The sequence below is a fragment of the Eremomyces bilateralis genome, assembly GCF_010015585.1.
Source record: "Eremomyces bilateralis CBS 781.70 unplaced genomic scaffold P152scaffold_15, whole genome shotgun sequence".
In the NCBI taxonomy this organism is placed as follows: Eukaryota; Fungi; Ascomycota; class Dothideomycetes; order Eremomycetales; family Eremomycetaceae; genus Eremomyces; species Eremomyces bilateralis.
This window is the reverse complement of record NW_022985081.1, coordinates 95,479-112,654: the sequence shown is the minus strand read 5'-3', so window position 1 is coordinate 112,654 and position 17,176 is coordinate 95,479. Positions and strand designations below refer to the sequence as shown.

At 51.5% G+C, this 17,176-nt stretch overlaps 4 protein-coding genes across 4 annotated transcripts; 2 read left to right on the top strand and 2 right to left on the bottom strand.

Moving 5' to 3' along the window:
• The first annotated feature begins 292 nt into the window (after positions 1–292).
• P152DRAFT_483300 (uncharacterized protein) lies at positions 293–2,416 on the top strand. Its single transcript, XM_033681936.1, has 6 exons — positions 293–865; positions 921–1,477; positions 1,527–1,562; positions 1,613–1,642; positions 1,692–2,134; positions 2,188–2,416. The coding sequence occupies exons 1-6, from the start codon at positions 593–595 to the stop codon at positions 2,301–2,303; spliced, it is 1,455 nt and encodes a 484-aa protein (XP_033532592.1). The 5' UTR covers positions 293–592; the 3' UTR covers positions 2,304–2,416.
• A 171-nt stretch (positions 2,417–2,587) lies between these two features.
• On the bottom strand, positions 2,588–8,115 carry P152DRAFT_515374 (uncharacterized protein; the record flags this gene model as incomplete). Its single annotated transcript, XM_033682898.1, has 2 exons — positions 4,712–8,115; positions 2,588–4,654 (listed from the first exon to the last, which is right to left on the bottom strand). Exons 1-2 carry the CDS (start codon positions 7,724–7,726, stop codon positions 2,588–2,590), a joined length of 5,082 nt encoding a protein of 1,693 aa, XP_033532591.1. The 5' UTR covers positions 7,727–8,115.
• An 824-nt stretch (positions 8,116–8,939) lies between these two features.
• P152DRAFT_419597 (alpha/beta-hydrolase) lies at positions 8,940–11,481 on the top strand. The gene is made up of 6 exons (XM_033677131.1): positions 8,940–9,512; positions 9,565–9,569; positions 9,617–9,895; positions 9,943–10,441; positions 10,492–10,903; positions 10,961–11,481. Exons 1-6 carry the CDS (start codon positions 9,267–9,269, stop codon positions 11,200–11,202), a joined length of 1,683 nt encoding a protein of 560 aa, XP_033532590.1. The 5' UTR covers positions 8,940–9,266; the 3' UTR covers positions 11,203–11,481.
• Positions 11,482–12,184: 703 nt separating this feature from the next.
• P152DRAFT_72604 (uncharacterized protein) lies at positions 12,185–13,729 on the bottom strand. The gene has a single exon (XM_033683210.1). It carries the CDS (start codon positions 13,558–13,560, stop codon positions 12,355–12,357), a length of 1,206 nt encoding a protein of 401 aa, XP_033532589.1. The 5' UTR covers positions 13,561–13,729; the 3' UTR covers positions 12,185–12,354.
• Positions 13,730–17,176: the final 3,447 nt, after the last annotated feature.

The window sequence follows — 17,176 nt, the reverse complement described above, 5'->3', positions numbered from 1 at the left end:
GTCCGCGAGTTTAGCTTCATGCCTTGCGCCGAAATTCGAACGCCACCCGTGCCACAACATATCGATATCGTGAGCTTTGGGCAGGCTTTCGGAATCCAATATGTAATTTAACCAGTCAATCAAGGATTATACTCGTCCCGAGGACCTGGGGAAACCGATTAGACAAGCTTCAAGGCCAAGACGCCGGGCGATTGTATGGAATGTATGGACAAATGGATCCGAACCCTATCAACAATGTCCATGTTGCATCGCAGTTTGTCCTTCCTAAAGCTCTCAAAAAATCCCTCTTTAGAGTTGATCAATTCGTATATATTTCTTGGCAACCGCGCAGCAGAATCTAACCTTATCAGTTCTCGTCCAAGTCCTTCACGATTCCAGCAGGAGATCAAATATTAATCATGTCATGGTTCTGGGGTTGCCAGACGTGCGGATTCCCACACACTGTCGATCTATTCTGGTCAGCTATCAGATCCTCTCCCGGTTGATCTGCAGGTTGCCAGTACTTCAAATGGCTTGAAATACCCAGACATTCTCAGATTAACTCAACCACTTTGTCTTTTTCAATCTAAAATTTTCACAGACGCTTGTCAATATGTTGTCATTTGTGTCACTGTGTTTCGCACTGGTGGCTGGCGCCATTGGGGGGGAGCTTCCTAAGAATGAGGAAGTGGGCGCCAGGCTATACGACACGGGATATATTCACGAGACTATCATGGCAAAGAAACATGCTACGTGGGATCGGCAGCGCGCCGCGGGTGTGATGCAATCTAACCGGTATCCTGAGATAGCTTCTAAAGTCCGATGTGTCGACGGCACTGCCGTTGTGCCGCCTGGCGGGCAATTGAATACATTCAGATGCAAGGGTGTATGTCATCATATGAAAAAGGGAAGTATCTGATGTTAACAAACGTGCCTTGTAGATTGATCTTATCCATTTTCTCAGCCACGCGGAACTTGGAAGCGCAACTGGCGAAGGCTCATCTACGTGGGGCTGGACCTCTCCTGGGGGTCGAGAATTCATTGCCCTAGGACAAGCCGATGGGACTGCGTTCCTCGAAATCAACAAGCAAGGAAAGATGGTCTATCTTGGACGTCTCCCTACGAATTCGGTTCCTGCTATCTGGCGAGAGATTCGCGGCTACAGGAATTATATGGTCATTGGTTCTGAAGCTGTGGGCCACAACATCCAATTATTCGACATGACCAAGCTTCTCAACGTCGACCCTGCTTCTCCTACAGTCTTCTCGAATTTGACAGACGTTACCGGCCATTTCACTGACTTGCCGATTGGCCGAACACATAACGTGGTCACCAATGAAGAGGCTGGCTGGGCCTACTCTGTCGGAGCCGCCCCCCGAAATTCAACCTGCAAGGCAGGGTTGATCTTCATCGATCTGAAGGATCCTTCTAACCCGACTTCGCCGGGGTGCAATGCCGACGATGGTTATGTGCACGATGCGCAATGCGTGATCTATAGGTTGGTAATACTTCCATGCTCAATCGTCATCTAGCTTACCTCCGAATAGGGGACCTGATTTCAAGTATTGGGGACGCGAAATCTGGTAGGTTGTACCCCGTATTTCACTGAGCCGTGTCACTAATACATTCGCAGCTATGGTTATAATGAGGACACTCTCACCATGCACGTTTTCCCGGCTCAATCCTAATCGTGGGGTGCTAATATATTGCAGATATGATGTTACGGACAAGTCGAAGTCAACTATCATCTCTCGTACTTCATATGAGGGTGCGAACTATACCCACCAAGGTTGGCTGCTCGACCAGAAATGGCAGAAATATCTTGTCCTTGACGATGAGTACGACGAGTACGAAAAGATTGAACCAGCCGCCGATGGCCATCCGGTGACGTACATCTGGGATGTCAGCAACCTCGACAAGCCAAAGAACACTGGCTACTTCAAGAACACCAACGCCCACAGTGTCGACCACAACCAGTATGTCATCGATGGCTTCGCTTTTCAATCGAACTACGGCTCCGGTTTCCGGGTCCTCGACCTCCGATCTATCCCTGATGACCCGACTGGAGGGGGCGTGGAAGAAGTCGCATTCTTCGATATCTATCCTGAAGATGATTCTACACCCGGTGGTGGTGTTATTGACTTCGTTGGAACTTGTCAGTCCCTGTCTCACCCTTGCTTGTGTTGTGCTATCGCTGACAGTGCCTAGGGGGATCATATGCGTATTTCAAGTCGGGATATATCTTCGTGAATACCATTGAGCGCGGCGGGTTCGTGCTTAAGCTACAGAAACCATTACCTAGGGGCTTCAGCGCAAGGAGGTGAGCGTCCAAGGACCTAGACCAAGACCAAGCGGTTGTTCGCTCTAAGACTATAGTTATTTCATAATTCACATAGGTTAGATATATTCGAAGGCCACCATGGTGACTAGCTACAGCGATATCGAAATTTTCTGGCCATACATTTGCATTCCATGCCAAAGCTGCACTTGTAGGCCTATCATCAAGTGTGGTCAATTTGCCTTCTACAACTGTTCTATTTCAGTATACAACGCTCGCTATGCACAAAGATTAATAACCAGGTCTAATTGGATACCACTTTCCTTCCCTCTAGTCTATGTCGACCAATTTATCGCCTGAGCCTGCTACTACACCCTCTGCCCTCGCCCGGTCTAAAACGTTCCAAATCATTTCATGAACGAACGATTCCGTATAGAACCCATGGTCCGAACTATGCTCCTTGACCAAATTGTGCGCCAATTCATGACACAGCGTGACAAACCAGTAGATCCACGCCTTCGCATCGTTGAACTGGATCCCCTGCGCAAATGCGTAATTGCAGTACAACGTCCCATCTTTATTGAACGCAATCGATCGGCCATCTTCGGCCCAGAAGACATTCAGCGCCCCCTTGGGGATCCCCATGGAATCGCCGAGAGCGAGAAGTATCCGCGCCAACACCACAATGTTAAGCGAATGATGGTGCTCGCGCAGCCGAGATTGCATGGACTGCAGATCCGAGCGGAAGAGGTACAGCGGCATACCTGCAATGACGTCGCCGTGCCGGACAAGATCTTGAGCCGGGGTGGCATCACAATATGATGTCCGAGAATCGGTGAGCTGCCGCTGAGTGGGTTGGGAAAAGACACTGTTGGCGTTTGACGGCCGAGACATGCCGATGGCTTGCTGAAGCGTACGCTGTAGCCGGAGGGGGTCGTGAGGGGGTGGCGTATGCGGTTTTTGCGTCGGCTCATACGGCGGTGGCGGTTGGAGCGATTGTTGTTGATTGGGAGCGACAGGAGCCTGGTGCGGAGGACTGTCGTCGGATCCGAATGCGCCCGGCATAGTGAAACCGAATGCACCGAGAGCGTCGTGTAAGTAGTTTTTCGGCTCTTTCTTGGGCGTTTTGGCATTCTCCCCTGCATTGTGGATCGGTATCGACATGGTTCCTTTTGACTTTTCTGAATCTGGTTGCACATTCGGTGACGCGTCCTTGATTGCCGGGGGCGGAGGTGCCGGAGGCTGGGGTGGCGCCACTGGTGGTTTCTGCTGTTGTGCAACCCGATGCTCGAGCTCTCGAGCTCTGAGAATGCGGTCGACATTGTAGCCTTTTGCACGCAGACGGCGAAGGTCTGTCGCTAATATCATCTCTAGCGCAATAATGTCGTTGTGTTTAGGGTTCTTGAGGAGATGGGGCACCAAAGCTATTGCGACGTCGTACATATCGGCATGGGGCGTGATGTACATCGTGATATCGTCCTTGCTCTTCTCAAACATCGATGCACTTTTTCGTTCCTTGTAGCTTGCGTTGTGGCCAGCGAGTCGAGAATGGCGGGTAAGATTCTCAATCAGAACGACTTTCAGCCGTTTCTCGACCCATGAAGCATCATGAAGAACACTGGATCTGCTGTGATCATACAAAAACACTCTCGATCGCTCGCAGAGCTGCTTATGCAATGTCGTAGCCTCGCGCTGGTCCCTCACTGGTGGACCAAGTCGATGGCTGGTCTGAATCATTGAGCTTAGGTTTGGGACTCCAAGCTCCTTGTAGAAGCGCTCCAACACATCATCTTGAGGAGCAGAGAAGAGCACATCTCGGAACTTTGCATACTCCTGTATCGAATCGACCATGACAATGTTTCTCACATCCTTCAGATGCCAAGTACGCTCAACTGGTTCATCCTCGTACAGGTCATCATCCGGTTCCGCCTTGGCCTTGGACTGCGGCTTGGTGGCATCCTGGAATGCCAGGAGGCAGCCTGCTGACTTTAAATCTTTCCAGAGTTGCTTGGAAGTTTTCAACGCATCGACGTTTGAAGCAAGCTTTCGAAGAAGTTCTAGATACCCTTCTGCACCGGCTTTCTGAAGGATCTGATCCCAGTGTCGAACAAGGATTTGGCCAATGTCCACTGTAGTCGGCTCCAATTTAGTGCCTAGATGCGTAAGGAGATAATCGGCCGTCGTGTTGAAACTAACGAAATCAAAAACGTCCCCCAACAAGTGGGAAGATGACCCTAGGATGCATAATTTCGGGGCAGCGTAGCGGATAATCCGCTTGTCCTTGAAGATGGGAACTATCTCGGACGAGCTTAAAATGTCCATAGTCCTCTTGTCTATCTCGCCGACTCGTGGAGCAAGGTACTCGAACTTGGCAATCGCATCGGTAAAGGAGGTCGGCTTTGCGGTTGATATAAGCTTTGAAATGCAATCGTGTATTGGCGGATCCTCTCGTACCGCTAACCTAGCAGCATAGGTTCTCAAGCGAGGAGGGAGGATTTGGTATCCAAAGACAGTGGCCTTGTCATTTGTGAAGAGCTGATCTGGCGGAAATACCCGTGGCCACGGAACATTATCGGCTGGAATGAAAGCGATCTTATCTCGGAGTATGGCAGCCAGATAGTCGTCTCTAGAAGTATCCTGGACGAACCTTTCGAGGGCAGCATTATATATCTGGGGTAGATCCCCTCCGACGCTAAGCTGTATGACTTCCATCAGCTTCTCCCTGGTCGGTGCAACCCGAAGACCCAATCCCTTCAGGAATCTCATCTCTCTCGAGTCAAGATATCGGTCGCTAGGCCAGCGTAGAACAAGCAGGCCTAGCCGCTTATGTTCTTCGCTCGGCTCGAAGAGCTCGGAAATCTGATATCTCCTAGAGTGCACTTTAACATTTGGAAGACTCCGCTCAGCAGGCCAAACTGCTTTTGTCCGCAACAGCTTTCGTTCGTCTTCAGGGATGTCATTAGATACCGACGCAAGGTATTTGACGATCTCGAACAAGGTCAAGGGATCTGAGGACTCCGGCGCAATTATCCGCTCTATTAGGAGGTTGAGATCCAGGGTGAGGCGGACTCCCAAGGCTTTTAGAAAGGCGTCCTTCAGCTTATGCAGCTCGGGGACAATAACAGCAAGGTCAGGAAAGCTTCTCGCTGCCTGAGGAAAGTAGGCCTCTTTGGGTGTTTTCATGCCTTTGTTTGTCGGAAGTATTGGGCGGTTGCTCAACATGGCCACAATCTTGTCCTTAGCAGCTGTTGGGATCGATCCCCACTGCCGAGAGAGGACACCAAGTATTCGAACGACGTAGTCTGGATTTGAAAGGGAGGTCGGACCATCCTTAGGGGCAGTTTCGACAACGTACTCCAGCCAACTCGTGACGTGCAGCTCTTCCCAGCCGAAGATCACCATTTCTTTTTTTGTTAGCTGTTTCGACAATTGAAGCGGGATTGTGTGCTCCGGTATGGTGATGTCGGAGAAAGTGACGGAGTTGGGTAGATAGGTATTGATGCTTCCGAGCATTAAAACTCTTCCCGAATCTCCATCCTGGTTCTTGCTAGGTGCAGCATCGACATTCTTCAAAGTCATGACTGCTCTAGTGACTATATCTTTCACAACTGCCTGAGACAGGCCCTCGTTCTGCTCGCTTGCTGCCCATCGTAGCATCTGGATAGCTTCACTCTCGCTGAGGACGCGGCTCTCCAGCTCTTTCCGTATGTCCGGGATAGTGACGGCTGAGAGCATCCCCCTTGAGAAAAGCGCTTGAAAGAAGCCCCCAGATTCTTCCATAATAATCTGCGGGACGATCGGAATTGACTCGATGAATGCCAACGATTTATCGCTGACCCGAACCCCATCGCTTAGGCGCACGCCTTTTGTGGAGAGCAATTCGATTCGATTTTGCGTTGAGCACTCCCAAAATCCTTCCTCAATGCATCGACCGACTGCGGATGACGGGGTCGTATTGATAGGAGTGTACTGCTTGAAAATGTTCGCAGCAGCAGGAATGAACTCCGAGACATCTTCGGAACGAACTTCTCTTGACCCGTTATTTTCAGCGTGTTTTTGTAGCCGCTTGCTCAGATCGTTCATTTCATTGGAATAGGCAATACGACAGGCGATGCCGGCCATATATAGCATTGCAATATTCCACGTACTGACATGCCGGGCATTTAAGTCAATCGATTCCCGCTCCACCGTTGGAATAACGGAAGGCGCCGCGATATGGCAAAGATATCCGGTGGTTTGAGAAGTTGGGAATCCAATGTATATCCGACCATGCTCCTGTGGCAAGACAGATTCGAATAGGACTTTGGCTTGGCTGGAGGTGGTACCGCTAAGCGATGAGAATGAAGCGGCAGTCTCATCTTTAGGCGATGTTAATATCTCCATCCTCGTCTGCTTTGGCGGTGGCTTCTTGGTCGCGCGCTCCAGTTCTCTAGCGAATTTTGGTGAGACGGAAGAGATGATACCGAGGGTGCTCAGGCGGAAGAAAACTGTGGCAGTTGAGAATCCAGCCGCGTCTTCGCTCACAGCTGCTTGTGCAGCTGCTCGTTCCTCTTCTTTTCTTCGCGTAGCAGCACTCTTACTAAACTTGCCAAAAATCGTCCTGAGACTTGGAATAGCACCGAGTGAGTCTTCCTGCTGCACAGCAGCTTTCGCTTCGGTCCTTGACCAAGCAATGATATTCATCCATTTGCAATGGATCTGACCGTTGCGGTGGTTCACGCTCGATATTCGCAAGAGTCCATCCTTGGTTTGCGTCCGAATACCAGGCGGGACCGATACCGCAGATTCTGGCGCGGTGATCTTGTGCAGCTCGAAAACTGGATAGCTGTCCACCCACAGCTCTATTTTCTGTAGAGCGATGAATGTGATGCTAGTGCAGAGAAACCGGCATAGCGCTAGCAGATCAGGGACAGGTGTGTTCTTTTCCCGGTAATCGAGTAGAAATGTTGTGTCAGAGCCGGCTTTGCTTGTGTCCAGCCTACCGGACTGTGTAAAAAGGCTATTGTTCTTCCAGAAGAATGCCATAGTCTGATGCCCTGAAACAACAAATGGCTCCTCGCAGTCCGCGAAGACACTGTAAAACCCGACCCCAAAGGCACCAATTTTCGTTTCGTCCGGGTTACCTTCTGCAATGCGCTTCAACCGAGTCCAATCTTCTTCACGGAAATACTCGCCATCATTGCTGACGACAATTCTCTGAACTGTATGGTGGCGAAGAGTATGTTTGAGCAACTCAGACGATTCTTCCCCAGCAGGAAGAGGTATGGTGATGGAGGGCAGAGTCTCAAGTTTGATCGTGACTTTCGAACTCTTAGCATCCGCTGCATTCTGGACAAGTTCTCGAAGGGTAGTGAAGTCGCTGGAGTATCTTGCTAACACTTTATCAATCAGAGCTCTTGTATTGACCGTGACAGCCTCCTCTTCCCCTCCGCCTGCTATAGTTTGTTGTCGAAGACGACTGAGATCCATATTGAGTGACGGAATGGCTTCGTTAAATAGGTTGATAGGACTTCAAGCCAAAAGATTGCGGAGGAAATGCTAATATAGTTGACGACAGATAGCAAAAGGCACGGCGTCCTGGTGGATTCTATGTCGATCAAGGTTGTAAATATTGACCAAGTTCGAATATTCAGAACTTTCAGGAACGCCGAAGAAATGCGATAGATGCGGTCGAAACTTGAGTCCAAGGATGGAGTGCTGTTGCTTGGCCGTGATAGGGGCAAAATCCTGTAGCGTCAACAAAGCTATAGCCTTCAGCCTTCGCTATGAATGCAATACATAGTCAAACCTTGCAGTGCTGGAAAGCAGCCGAAGGTGATAGTTTGATACTATGGGTGAAGTGGCAAGCAGAAGGCTGCGACAACACGTAGGCTGATGCATAGGTACGGGTATGATCCGATTTGATGGATTTGATTGATGTGGTGGAAGGCCGGCAGACCCACACGCGATTTAGGAGCCTGAGGCATGAGGTTAGAGTCTGAGGTCAGCTGTAAGGCATCAATATTATGTAATGTCCATTACGTGCAGTGCATTGGTGCATGGCCCGTACATCAGCCATCACCACAAATCACATCACCAAGCACTCCAAGACAAGAGAGAGGAACTCATGAAGATCTTCTGCTCCTTCACAATCCACAATCTACCTTTTGTAGAAATAACCACCATGTTATCGGTACGGAATAGCTTTGCTACTATAATATTCTTCCGAGGTGCACGCTGATATCAGATGGTGACACCCAACAACTTTTGTTCCTGTTCCCCACTTCTAACACTAGCTCCGAAATCAAGGTAGGAAATCCGCCGCATCATAGGAGGATGGAGGACTATTTTCCTACATGCTCACGTTCAACAAAGTAACTTATCGAAGATCCTATCCTATCAAGTATCTATTAGAGGAGCACTTGGTGGCCAGCGATCATCGGTTCTCAATCTGATCTTGTTGATGACTTTCCATATCTCCATCTACATGAGACCGAGCTAGCCCCAAATCTACCAAAGCCAAATTGGCTTCTGTACATAGTACAAATTGGCTTCTGTACATAGTATAATCGAAGACAGAATGTATTCGATAACAGGGGCACAGAGTGAGTTGTGTGTGTGCCTTGACCCCAACGCATATAAACTTGCTCGCATTGTTTTAGGTCTCACTCGGTGAACCGTCTATTAAATTACGCCGTCGTACGCTTCCGCGATCGACTCGCTTAATTGTTGTGCTATAGCGTGTCTCTTTCATCTATTTCTACGCATCGTTTACAATTCCGAGCTTCCGGAAGAGTCTCTCAATATGATCTCAATTTGGTACCATATATCTCTGTTCGTCGTTCTCGCTAACTAGAATCCGAGTATGCTCCCGATAGGGTGGAATATTGGATGCCCAGATAAATCGCAAAGATGACCGGGAATCATCTTTCCTGGCTCAGTACATAACGACCCGCTGTCTACAAAAGCTTGATCTGATGAGACCAAAGATAATTGGGTTTGCCAAGTACTTTGAAAATCACTCTTTACGATGATGTTTTCTACTTTGAGAACTGCGACACTTGCGGCCTTTGTCACTTCACATGCCTACGCTTGTTGGGACATCGGGCAAGAGGTGCAGACAACTAGTGGAACCATCAAAGGACATGCGTCGTCATGGCAGTCGGAGGTGTCGGAATATCTAGGCGTTCCATACGCGAAGCCACCTGTTGGTGATCTGCGATTTGCAGCTCCGCAGCCATATACGGGAAACGGGTCTATTGACGCTGCCAAATTTGTAAAACACCTGTTATTTTCAGCATTGAATTACCAGCTAACAATTGAGACAGTCTCCGTATGATGGTCCTATCCATCATATCATCTTATAACTAACTCGATCAGCGACTGTCCGGCGGCCATTGCGCCAACGACAGGACCAGCGTTTCAAAACCTTCCACCCTTCGCAGAGAAATTGGCCAACATATTGGGGCAAAAAGGAGATGTGTTCGACGAAGACTGCTTGACGTTGAACATTTGGACCAAGCCCCAGACGGGTGAGAAGGCGAAGGCGGTGTTGCTCTGGATTTACGGAGGTGGCTTCAATTCCGGAAACTCTCAGAGCCCTGCCTACAATGGCGCCCGTCTTGCAAATGATATGGACGTTATAGTCGTCAGCGTCAAGTGTGTATGATCTATTAAGCGGTCCATCATTCGCTGATCTCCTACAGCTATCGTGTCAACATCTTCGGATTTCCAGGTGTCTCATTTGGGACGGGCTTGAATGGCGGTCTTCTCGATCAACGTCTCGGCGTCGAATGGGTTCGCGACAACATTGCCAAATTCGGCGGTGATCCGGAGCGCATCACACTATTCGGGCAGAGTGCCGGTGGCTCTTCCGTAGACATCTACTCATTTGCCTGGACCGAGGACCCCATTGTCCACGCTTTCATCCCGCAGTCTGGAACGGCGAGTAACACCATGGTTGGTGGCCGAGATACCAGCGGCGGCTGGTATTCAGCGAGCGAGAAGCTCGGCTGCGGTGGCCGCGATGCAGGTGAAGCCACCCTTGCGTGCATGCGATCGAAGCCCTGGCAAGCTATCGTGAACGCGACCACTCCGGAGGGTGGTGCTCTTGCGGCGTTGACTGCCTTCGCGCCGACAGCGGATAATAAGACCGTATTTCCGGACTACAATGCTCGTCGTGCGGCAGGTAATTTTGCGAAACTGGTATGGCCATGTCCAGATGATGTGTCGGGTTATACTGACCTTTAATTTAGCCTACGTTGGTCGGCAACACAGACAATGAACTGTCCCTCTTCACCCTCCTTGCCTGTGTCGGTGGCAACTCCACAAACTGCACGCAAACTGACTCTGGCGCCGGTGGTGTGCTGAACGGGGCATTTAGCTGTCCTGCCGCTTCAGCAGCGAAGGCACGCGCGGACGCAGGTGTGAAAGTCTGGCGATATCTGTACGCCGCAACATGGCCGAACCAGGACATCGGCGTCCAAGGCGCCTGGCATGGCGCTGAACTCGCCCCCGTTTTTGGGACGTCGGAGTTCGTTTCCGGGATGCCTGACATTCCGGCGGAGAGGAATTTTAGCCAGATCTTGATGTCGGCGTGGAGTGGTTTCGCAAAAGACCCGGAGAATTACCTGCCGAGGCTTGGGTGGCCAGTGTATGACCCTACCAGTGAGTGACAAGTGCCTTCTTCTCGACAATCCCCAGCGGTCTGACCCCACACATTAGAGAACACGCTCATCAAGCTCGGCGGTCCCAACTCCCCTGATATCACTTTCATCAACGCAACCTCGGTTGACTCTGGCTGTGCTCTCCTGGAAAGTCTTGCTGCCAACCCTAGCGGTAGCGGAGGCCTCGGAGACCTACTTTCGGGAGGTGGAAGTTCGGGCTTGGGTGCGTTCTTTGGCGGGTCACGGCGAGGGCGACGAAGTGCGCCGATGACCAGGCCACGAGGGCCAGGGAGGCATTGACGGGGGATTGGAGCAACACCCAAACATCGTGCGTGAGTCACCGGAAAAAAGCGATCGCATACCAGTCGCAAACATTGTGCTCGTTCGATTTTCAACCCATTTAAGGACGAGATTAAATTGCTGTGGAAGATATCGAGGAGCACGGTCGAGGAAAATGAGAAATAGCCATGGAATATACTATAATTGCGAGAGCAAGAAAAGAGATAATTTTTCCTACGGGTCGCTGAAAACTAGTCGATCATTGTGCAGCGCCATCCGTTTGTTCGTCATCATAGATTCACGTCATCTTCATCCTCATCATTGCCTTTCTTCACCCAGCCGAAATCTAAATCCTGATGTGCCCATGCGAACCATTCATCCACCTCGTCTCTCACGTTCTCCTCTTTCACGCCCTCACCTTCCGCATCCCCGTCGTCGTCTCCCGTAGCCCAGGTGCGGCGCCGGGCCTTGTTATTCTCGCTACTCTTCGCTGCCAACCGCTTAGCTACTTCGTTGGCCTCGTACAAGGTCACGAGCTTCCGCTTGACCGGCTCTCCGTCCGCCGCCATCTTCTCCGCGAACGACCGGCACAGTTTCAGCATCGTCTCTTCCTTACTATCTTCGGAACCCTGGGCATCGCCTGTCTTCTTTTTCTCCTCCGCTTCGTAGTATTGCGTCCCGTCCATTCCAAGTGTCTGCTTCAGAAATATCGGTCGTCGCAGAGTCCCGTACGCATCTCTCCTCAACGTCGGAGTATTGGCCGTCTTTTTTATCACCGCTGCATCTTCCGCGACCTCGAGCGGCGTGCGGCCAACGGCGTTTTCGCGGTATAGCAGACCTGGACGGAACTCCAGCAGCGTGCGAGCAATGTGCGGCAGGCGGTTCAGCACCGCCGTGTGCAGCGGCGAGTTGCCCTCGCCGTTGATCATTTCGAGTTCGTCGCCACCACTGAAGGCAAGCACCGTCTTGATGACCTGCGAGATCTGTGGATCGTGGAGGGTTTGGTCACCTTGGTACCACTCACCGAGATTCTTCGAAATCAGATAGGAGAGAGGAGTCATTGCGCCCGCGCCCCAACTCGCCCGCTCCACGAACATGTTGCTTCGTAGACGCGGATCAATCAGCTCTATGAAGCCACGATAGCTATCCTTTTCGAGGCGGATGATCAGCGGCTTATGGAATAGAATGCAGGGTGCCGGGCACACGATATGATGGGCGAGATTGCAACCGATTTTGTCGCGAAGAGTCTGATTCGAGCCAGCATCGATGAGGACCTTCGCTAAGGTATGGCGATGAAGCGAGAAGGCGAGCATCAGAGGTGTCCAACCTTCCTGAGAGCGACTGTCGATTGCGGAAGGCATGGCATCGATCAAGTATTGGAGGACCTCCGGCGTATCCTCCTTCGGCTTGGACATCACCACACAATGAAGAGCGAGTCCGGCTGTGGCTCCGGTTAGCGCAGATATAGCAGTCATTGGGCATGCACTTACATCGGACTCCAAGGAATGTGGACAGCGTCTTATCTATTCCCCCACGGAGGGAGGCCAGATGCTTGATCCTCTTATCATCGGCATGATCTTCGGTAAATTTTTTGAAGTGTCTCAAAGGAGCTTCACTCATGAACCATTCGATCGTGTCGATGTTGCCATCCTTCGCGGCAATGAGAAGAGGGGGATTTTGAGTGGAAATGTTGTTGTTGAAGACGATTCCTCTGCCCCTTGCTACCCAGTCCTTTCTCTTCTTTCCATGGACAGAGAGGCCTTGATAGTATTTGGGTTTCTCCTTGATCTCCACACCGCTCTTCTTGACGAGTTCCTCCAATGGAAGACCAACACCAGTTTGCTTCAACATCTCCGCAAGGAACTTCGTGCGTCCAAGCCGCATGGCCACCTGGAAGGCTTCGGGATTGATGGTGAATATCGTTGGGGGATTGTCGCCGTCGGAGGTTCCAGGAAACTCTCGCTGAAACTTCAACCCAATGTCAAGCAGCCACTGAAAGAGCTTCATATCATCCGTGAACACAGCAAAGCCGAAAAGGCCTTGATTTCCATAGAAGATTGGATCACCTTTGCTACGGTTCTCGTTCGCAAGTTCCTCGCCAAAGGCTCCGACCCCACGATTGAGGCATTTGACGGCAGTGACGCGGCTCTTCACTTGCGACGACACTTCACCAATATTCTCGATCGTGAAAGTATCATCCATAACAGTCTTGTAGACATGGATGGAATCGTCGCTTTCGCTGTCGCTTTTGCTGTCGCTTTCGTCGTTGGTTCCGTCGCTCTCGTTGTCGGTTTCGTCGCTGGTGTGGCCGTCATGAAGGATGTAGCGCTCCTGAGGGTCTTCCCGAGGAAGGTATTGTATCTGAACAACTTGAAGCATTCCGAAAGCGGCTTCCAGATGGCCTCGGAGTACTGCCAGCTGGAAGGGAGAGTGGCCCAGCTGGTCCGTTGCCACCAGCTTGAGGGGAGATTGGTCATTATCTTTGCCCCAAGTGGCCAAGGTCAGTCTTTTGATCGTTTCAAGATCACCAGCCCAAGCCGCCTCGAATCTGGACAAATGTCAGTCATCACTATACTCGAACACTGTTCGGGGTTCCTTGACGCCAGAAGACGTTGCTGACTTACAACTTGACGAAGCCCTCTTGCTTTTCATCGGGGTGCGAACCGATACCATCATTGAAAGTGAACTGGATCTTGAACTCTTCCTCGACCTTAGGATGACAACAAGCACACCCACTGTAATGTGGCCGATCAGAAGGAACCGGGATGTCGGGGTACAGCTCGTAGAACTTCTTTGCGCCGCGCTCGAGAAGCGCCTTTTCCACAGCTTCGAGCTGCGAAATGAGATTTGTGACAGCAGCTTCCTTTAGCTTGAGTCCTTTGGTCTCCTTTGGGTCAGCGAGTGTTTTGCGGCGGGCCTTCTCCTTTTTATCTCGGGCATCTTTCTCGCGGTGCAACAGTGTCTCTGCGACCCAGCGCTGGTACGAGCTCTCTTCGAATTCTCCAAGGTAGTTCGAGTCTTCTTGCAATGGTTTCGTAGACTTCGAGCTTTTGGAGTCCGCGGACTCAAGCCAGTCACGGAGTGCTTTCAGCTTTGTTTGGGCGAGATCCAGCACCGTATCACCTCGTGTCCACGTACGTGCATGAGAATTCGGTTGCTTCACCCGAGCACCGTTCTGAGTGAGTGTGTTTGGATCCGCGCCAGCCTTGACCAGTTCAATGGCCACGTCCGGTTGCTCGGATTCAATCGCGATCACCAGTGGCTGCTCCGTGTTCTGCTCGAAGTACGCTTTGTCGAACCTGTTGTGGGAATTTCTGGAGGTACGCTGGTCAACAAAGATCTTGACGCTCTTGGACCACGAGGCGAAATCGACCTCAGGCGTCGCCCCGTTTTCCAGAAGCTTCATGACAGCGATGATATCGTGGTTATCGATAGCGGCAGCCAGGAGACTCATAGTGCGAGGGTTCCACTGGTCGTTCGCGAACGACACATGGTTAACCGCGCGTTTGAAGCCTGGTTCGTCTTTGGAGATGACCGTATCTAGGAGATGGGCTCCGTGGGCGACAATATAATAAAGCGCGGTCTGTTGGTTGACATCCGCCTGGGCAGGGGAAGCCCCGAGATCCAAGAGAAGCTCGGTCATCTCAACTGCTTTATCCTTGGGTAGTGCCAGTCCCAGGACGAGCGTCAAGATAGCGCCCCTGGCATTCTGTGTGTACTCGTCGATGAGCTTGATGGGAAGCAGGACATCGGCCCCGTAGTTCTGGACCATCTCTTTCACCACGTTGGTATGGCCATTGATGATTGCTAGGTGCAAAGGTGAGCATTTAGCATCCCATGCGAGCACGTTGACGTCGTAGAAGTCCGGTTCGTGTTCCTCATCTTCCGGGACCTCTGTCTGCTCTTGCGCCTGCTTCTCTCGAGAGACCTTGACAAAGGACCCTGTAGCCATGGAATGGCTGTCTTCATCCTCCTCATCCTCGTCAATCTCACTATAGTCCTCATCATCTTCTTCGCCTTCATTTTCCTCTTCGTTTTCATTCTCTACGCCAGCCATCGACTCGTCTTCCGTATCCGATGCGCCGTCTGTTTTTCGAGCCTTCCGCTTCGCGTCCTCCATCTCCATCTCCACCTCTTCATTCGCCTCGCTCTTATCCATGAGGATTTTGACCATCTCCACCTCTCCCCGAGAGGCCGCGATGTGCAACGCAGTCCGTCCATCCGCAATACGAGCAATAAGCTTGGCTCCGTGCTCCACGAGACACTTGACCACTTCGGGGGAGGAGCACATGGTTGCCAGATGGAGCGGCGTACGGCCAGTGTAGTCACGACGGTTGGGATCTGCACCCTCTTGAGAGAGCCAATCCTGGACGTGCTCGACGTCCCGATCGACGATGGCTTGGCAGAGACGGGCGGTGTTGCCGACGTATGCCATCTCAGTCCAGTCATCTTCAGTCAGAGGGTTGAAGCTACCGATCTGCTGACGGCCGGGATCATCTTTGATGAAGGAGATCTTGCCGCTGACGTAGATCTTGTCTTCCTCCTCGGCAAGCTCCTCATCTTCAGGGGTCACTGGCTTCGGGCAATAGCCACAGCAATCCTCGATCACATCTTCCACATTGCCAAAGAAGGCTGGGTGGCGATGGAGATTGGTGTCGCGTTCCTTCGTCTGATTCCATTCGGCATTAAGAAGCAAGTCCTTGGTGTACAGAAGCTTATCAATCTTCCTTGCATGAAACTTCTCGCCGTAAGGTACCGTCTAGAATTAATTAGCTCGATTTACTTGTGTCTTTCTCGAAGAATCCACTTACGAAAGTGTGGTAGTTCGAAACCTCGCCTTGATCAACCCACTCCGCAACTTCATCCTCGAAGTTATCTTTGATATTCCCCCTCAACTGACGCGCTTGGCGAATCCACCGGTTGATGGCCGGACGGCCCCGCTCCTGGCGACGCTGATCGAGGTAATCATCACGATCCGAGCTCTTCGGGAGCTTCTCCAGGACAAGGAGCCGTGCAAGGCCGAAGGTCCGAGGGAAGTTACGTTCGAAGATGGTCGGATCCACCCGCGACCGGTCCAGGATGGGCCAGTACACCTCGAAGCCACGCCGCGAGTATTTGGAAAGGCGGTTCTCGTACGAAGGGGAGCGTCGGCTCAGATCGATCGGGTTGATCTGCGTCATGTATGCGGCTAATGCACGAGGAGACGCGTAGACTTGCTTGCCATCATACGCCGCGCAAGAACAATCGACGTCAAACCCGGTGAGAATCTCCGAAATGGACTTGTAGATGCGCAACACGATCTGAACGTGGCGAGTGGGATACTGACTCGCGATGGTGATGGCATTCTTAGTACGAACCGTGGTTGTCTCCTGGAGGATTGAGTCCCGAATTTTAGTCTCGATCTGCTTGATCTTCTCCACGGCTGCTTCTTCCGTGAGGTCATAAAGGAAGAGGTCTACATCAGACGCAGGGGCAAGGATCTCGTGATAGTAGCTGCGAAGGGCCCGCTTCGAGCCTCGATGCTTCTCCGGGACAGGCATCAAGGGGGTCACCGCGGCGGAACCGGCAACGACGACATTGTCCCAGTCCATATCAACGAGGGAACCCTCGGAGAAGACATTGAAGTTGTTCTGAAACTCCTTGAAGCTTCCCACCACCGCGGGAGAGCCGGTGGGGCGTCGATCTTCGTCGTTCAGAGACATGATGTACCTCTCCTTCTCTTCCGTCGTTTCATTCGCCAGGTCGCGAGCACGGGTCTTGATGTCCGATTCGTGGCCGGCAAAAACGGGGACGACATTAAGGAGGGGGTCCTTGAGGACTTCGTGGTCGGGGACTTGGGCGTAGACCTCACGCAAACGGGAGTCGAAGGTCCTATACGGATGGGTGAGGTCCGGAATGGTCACATCGGGGTGAGACGCAATGTAGGAAACGAATTCATTGTGCTTAGTAGGCACGCTTGGGAGTTCCGCTGAAGGGACGACAACAGCGCTGGCAT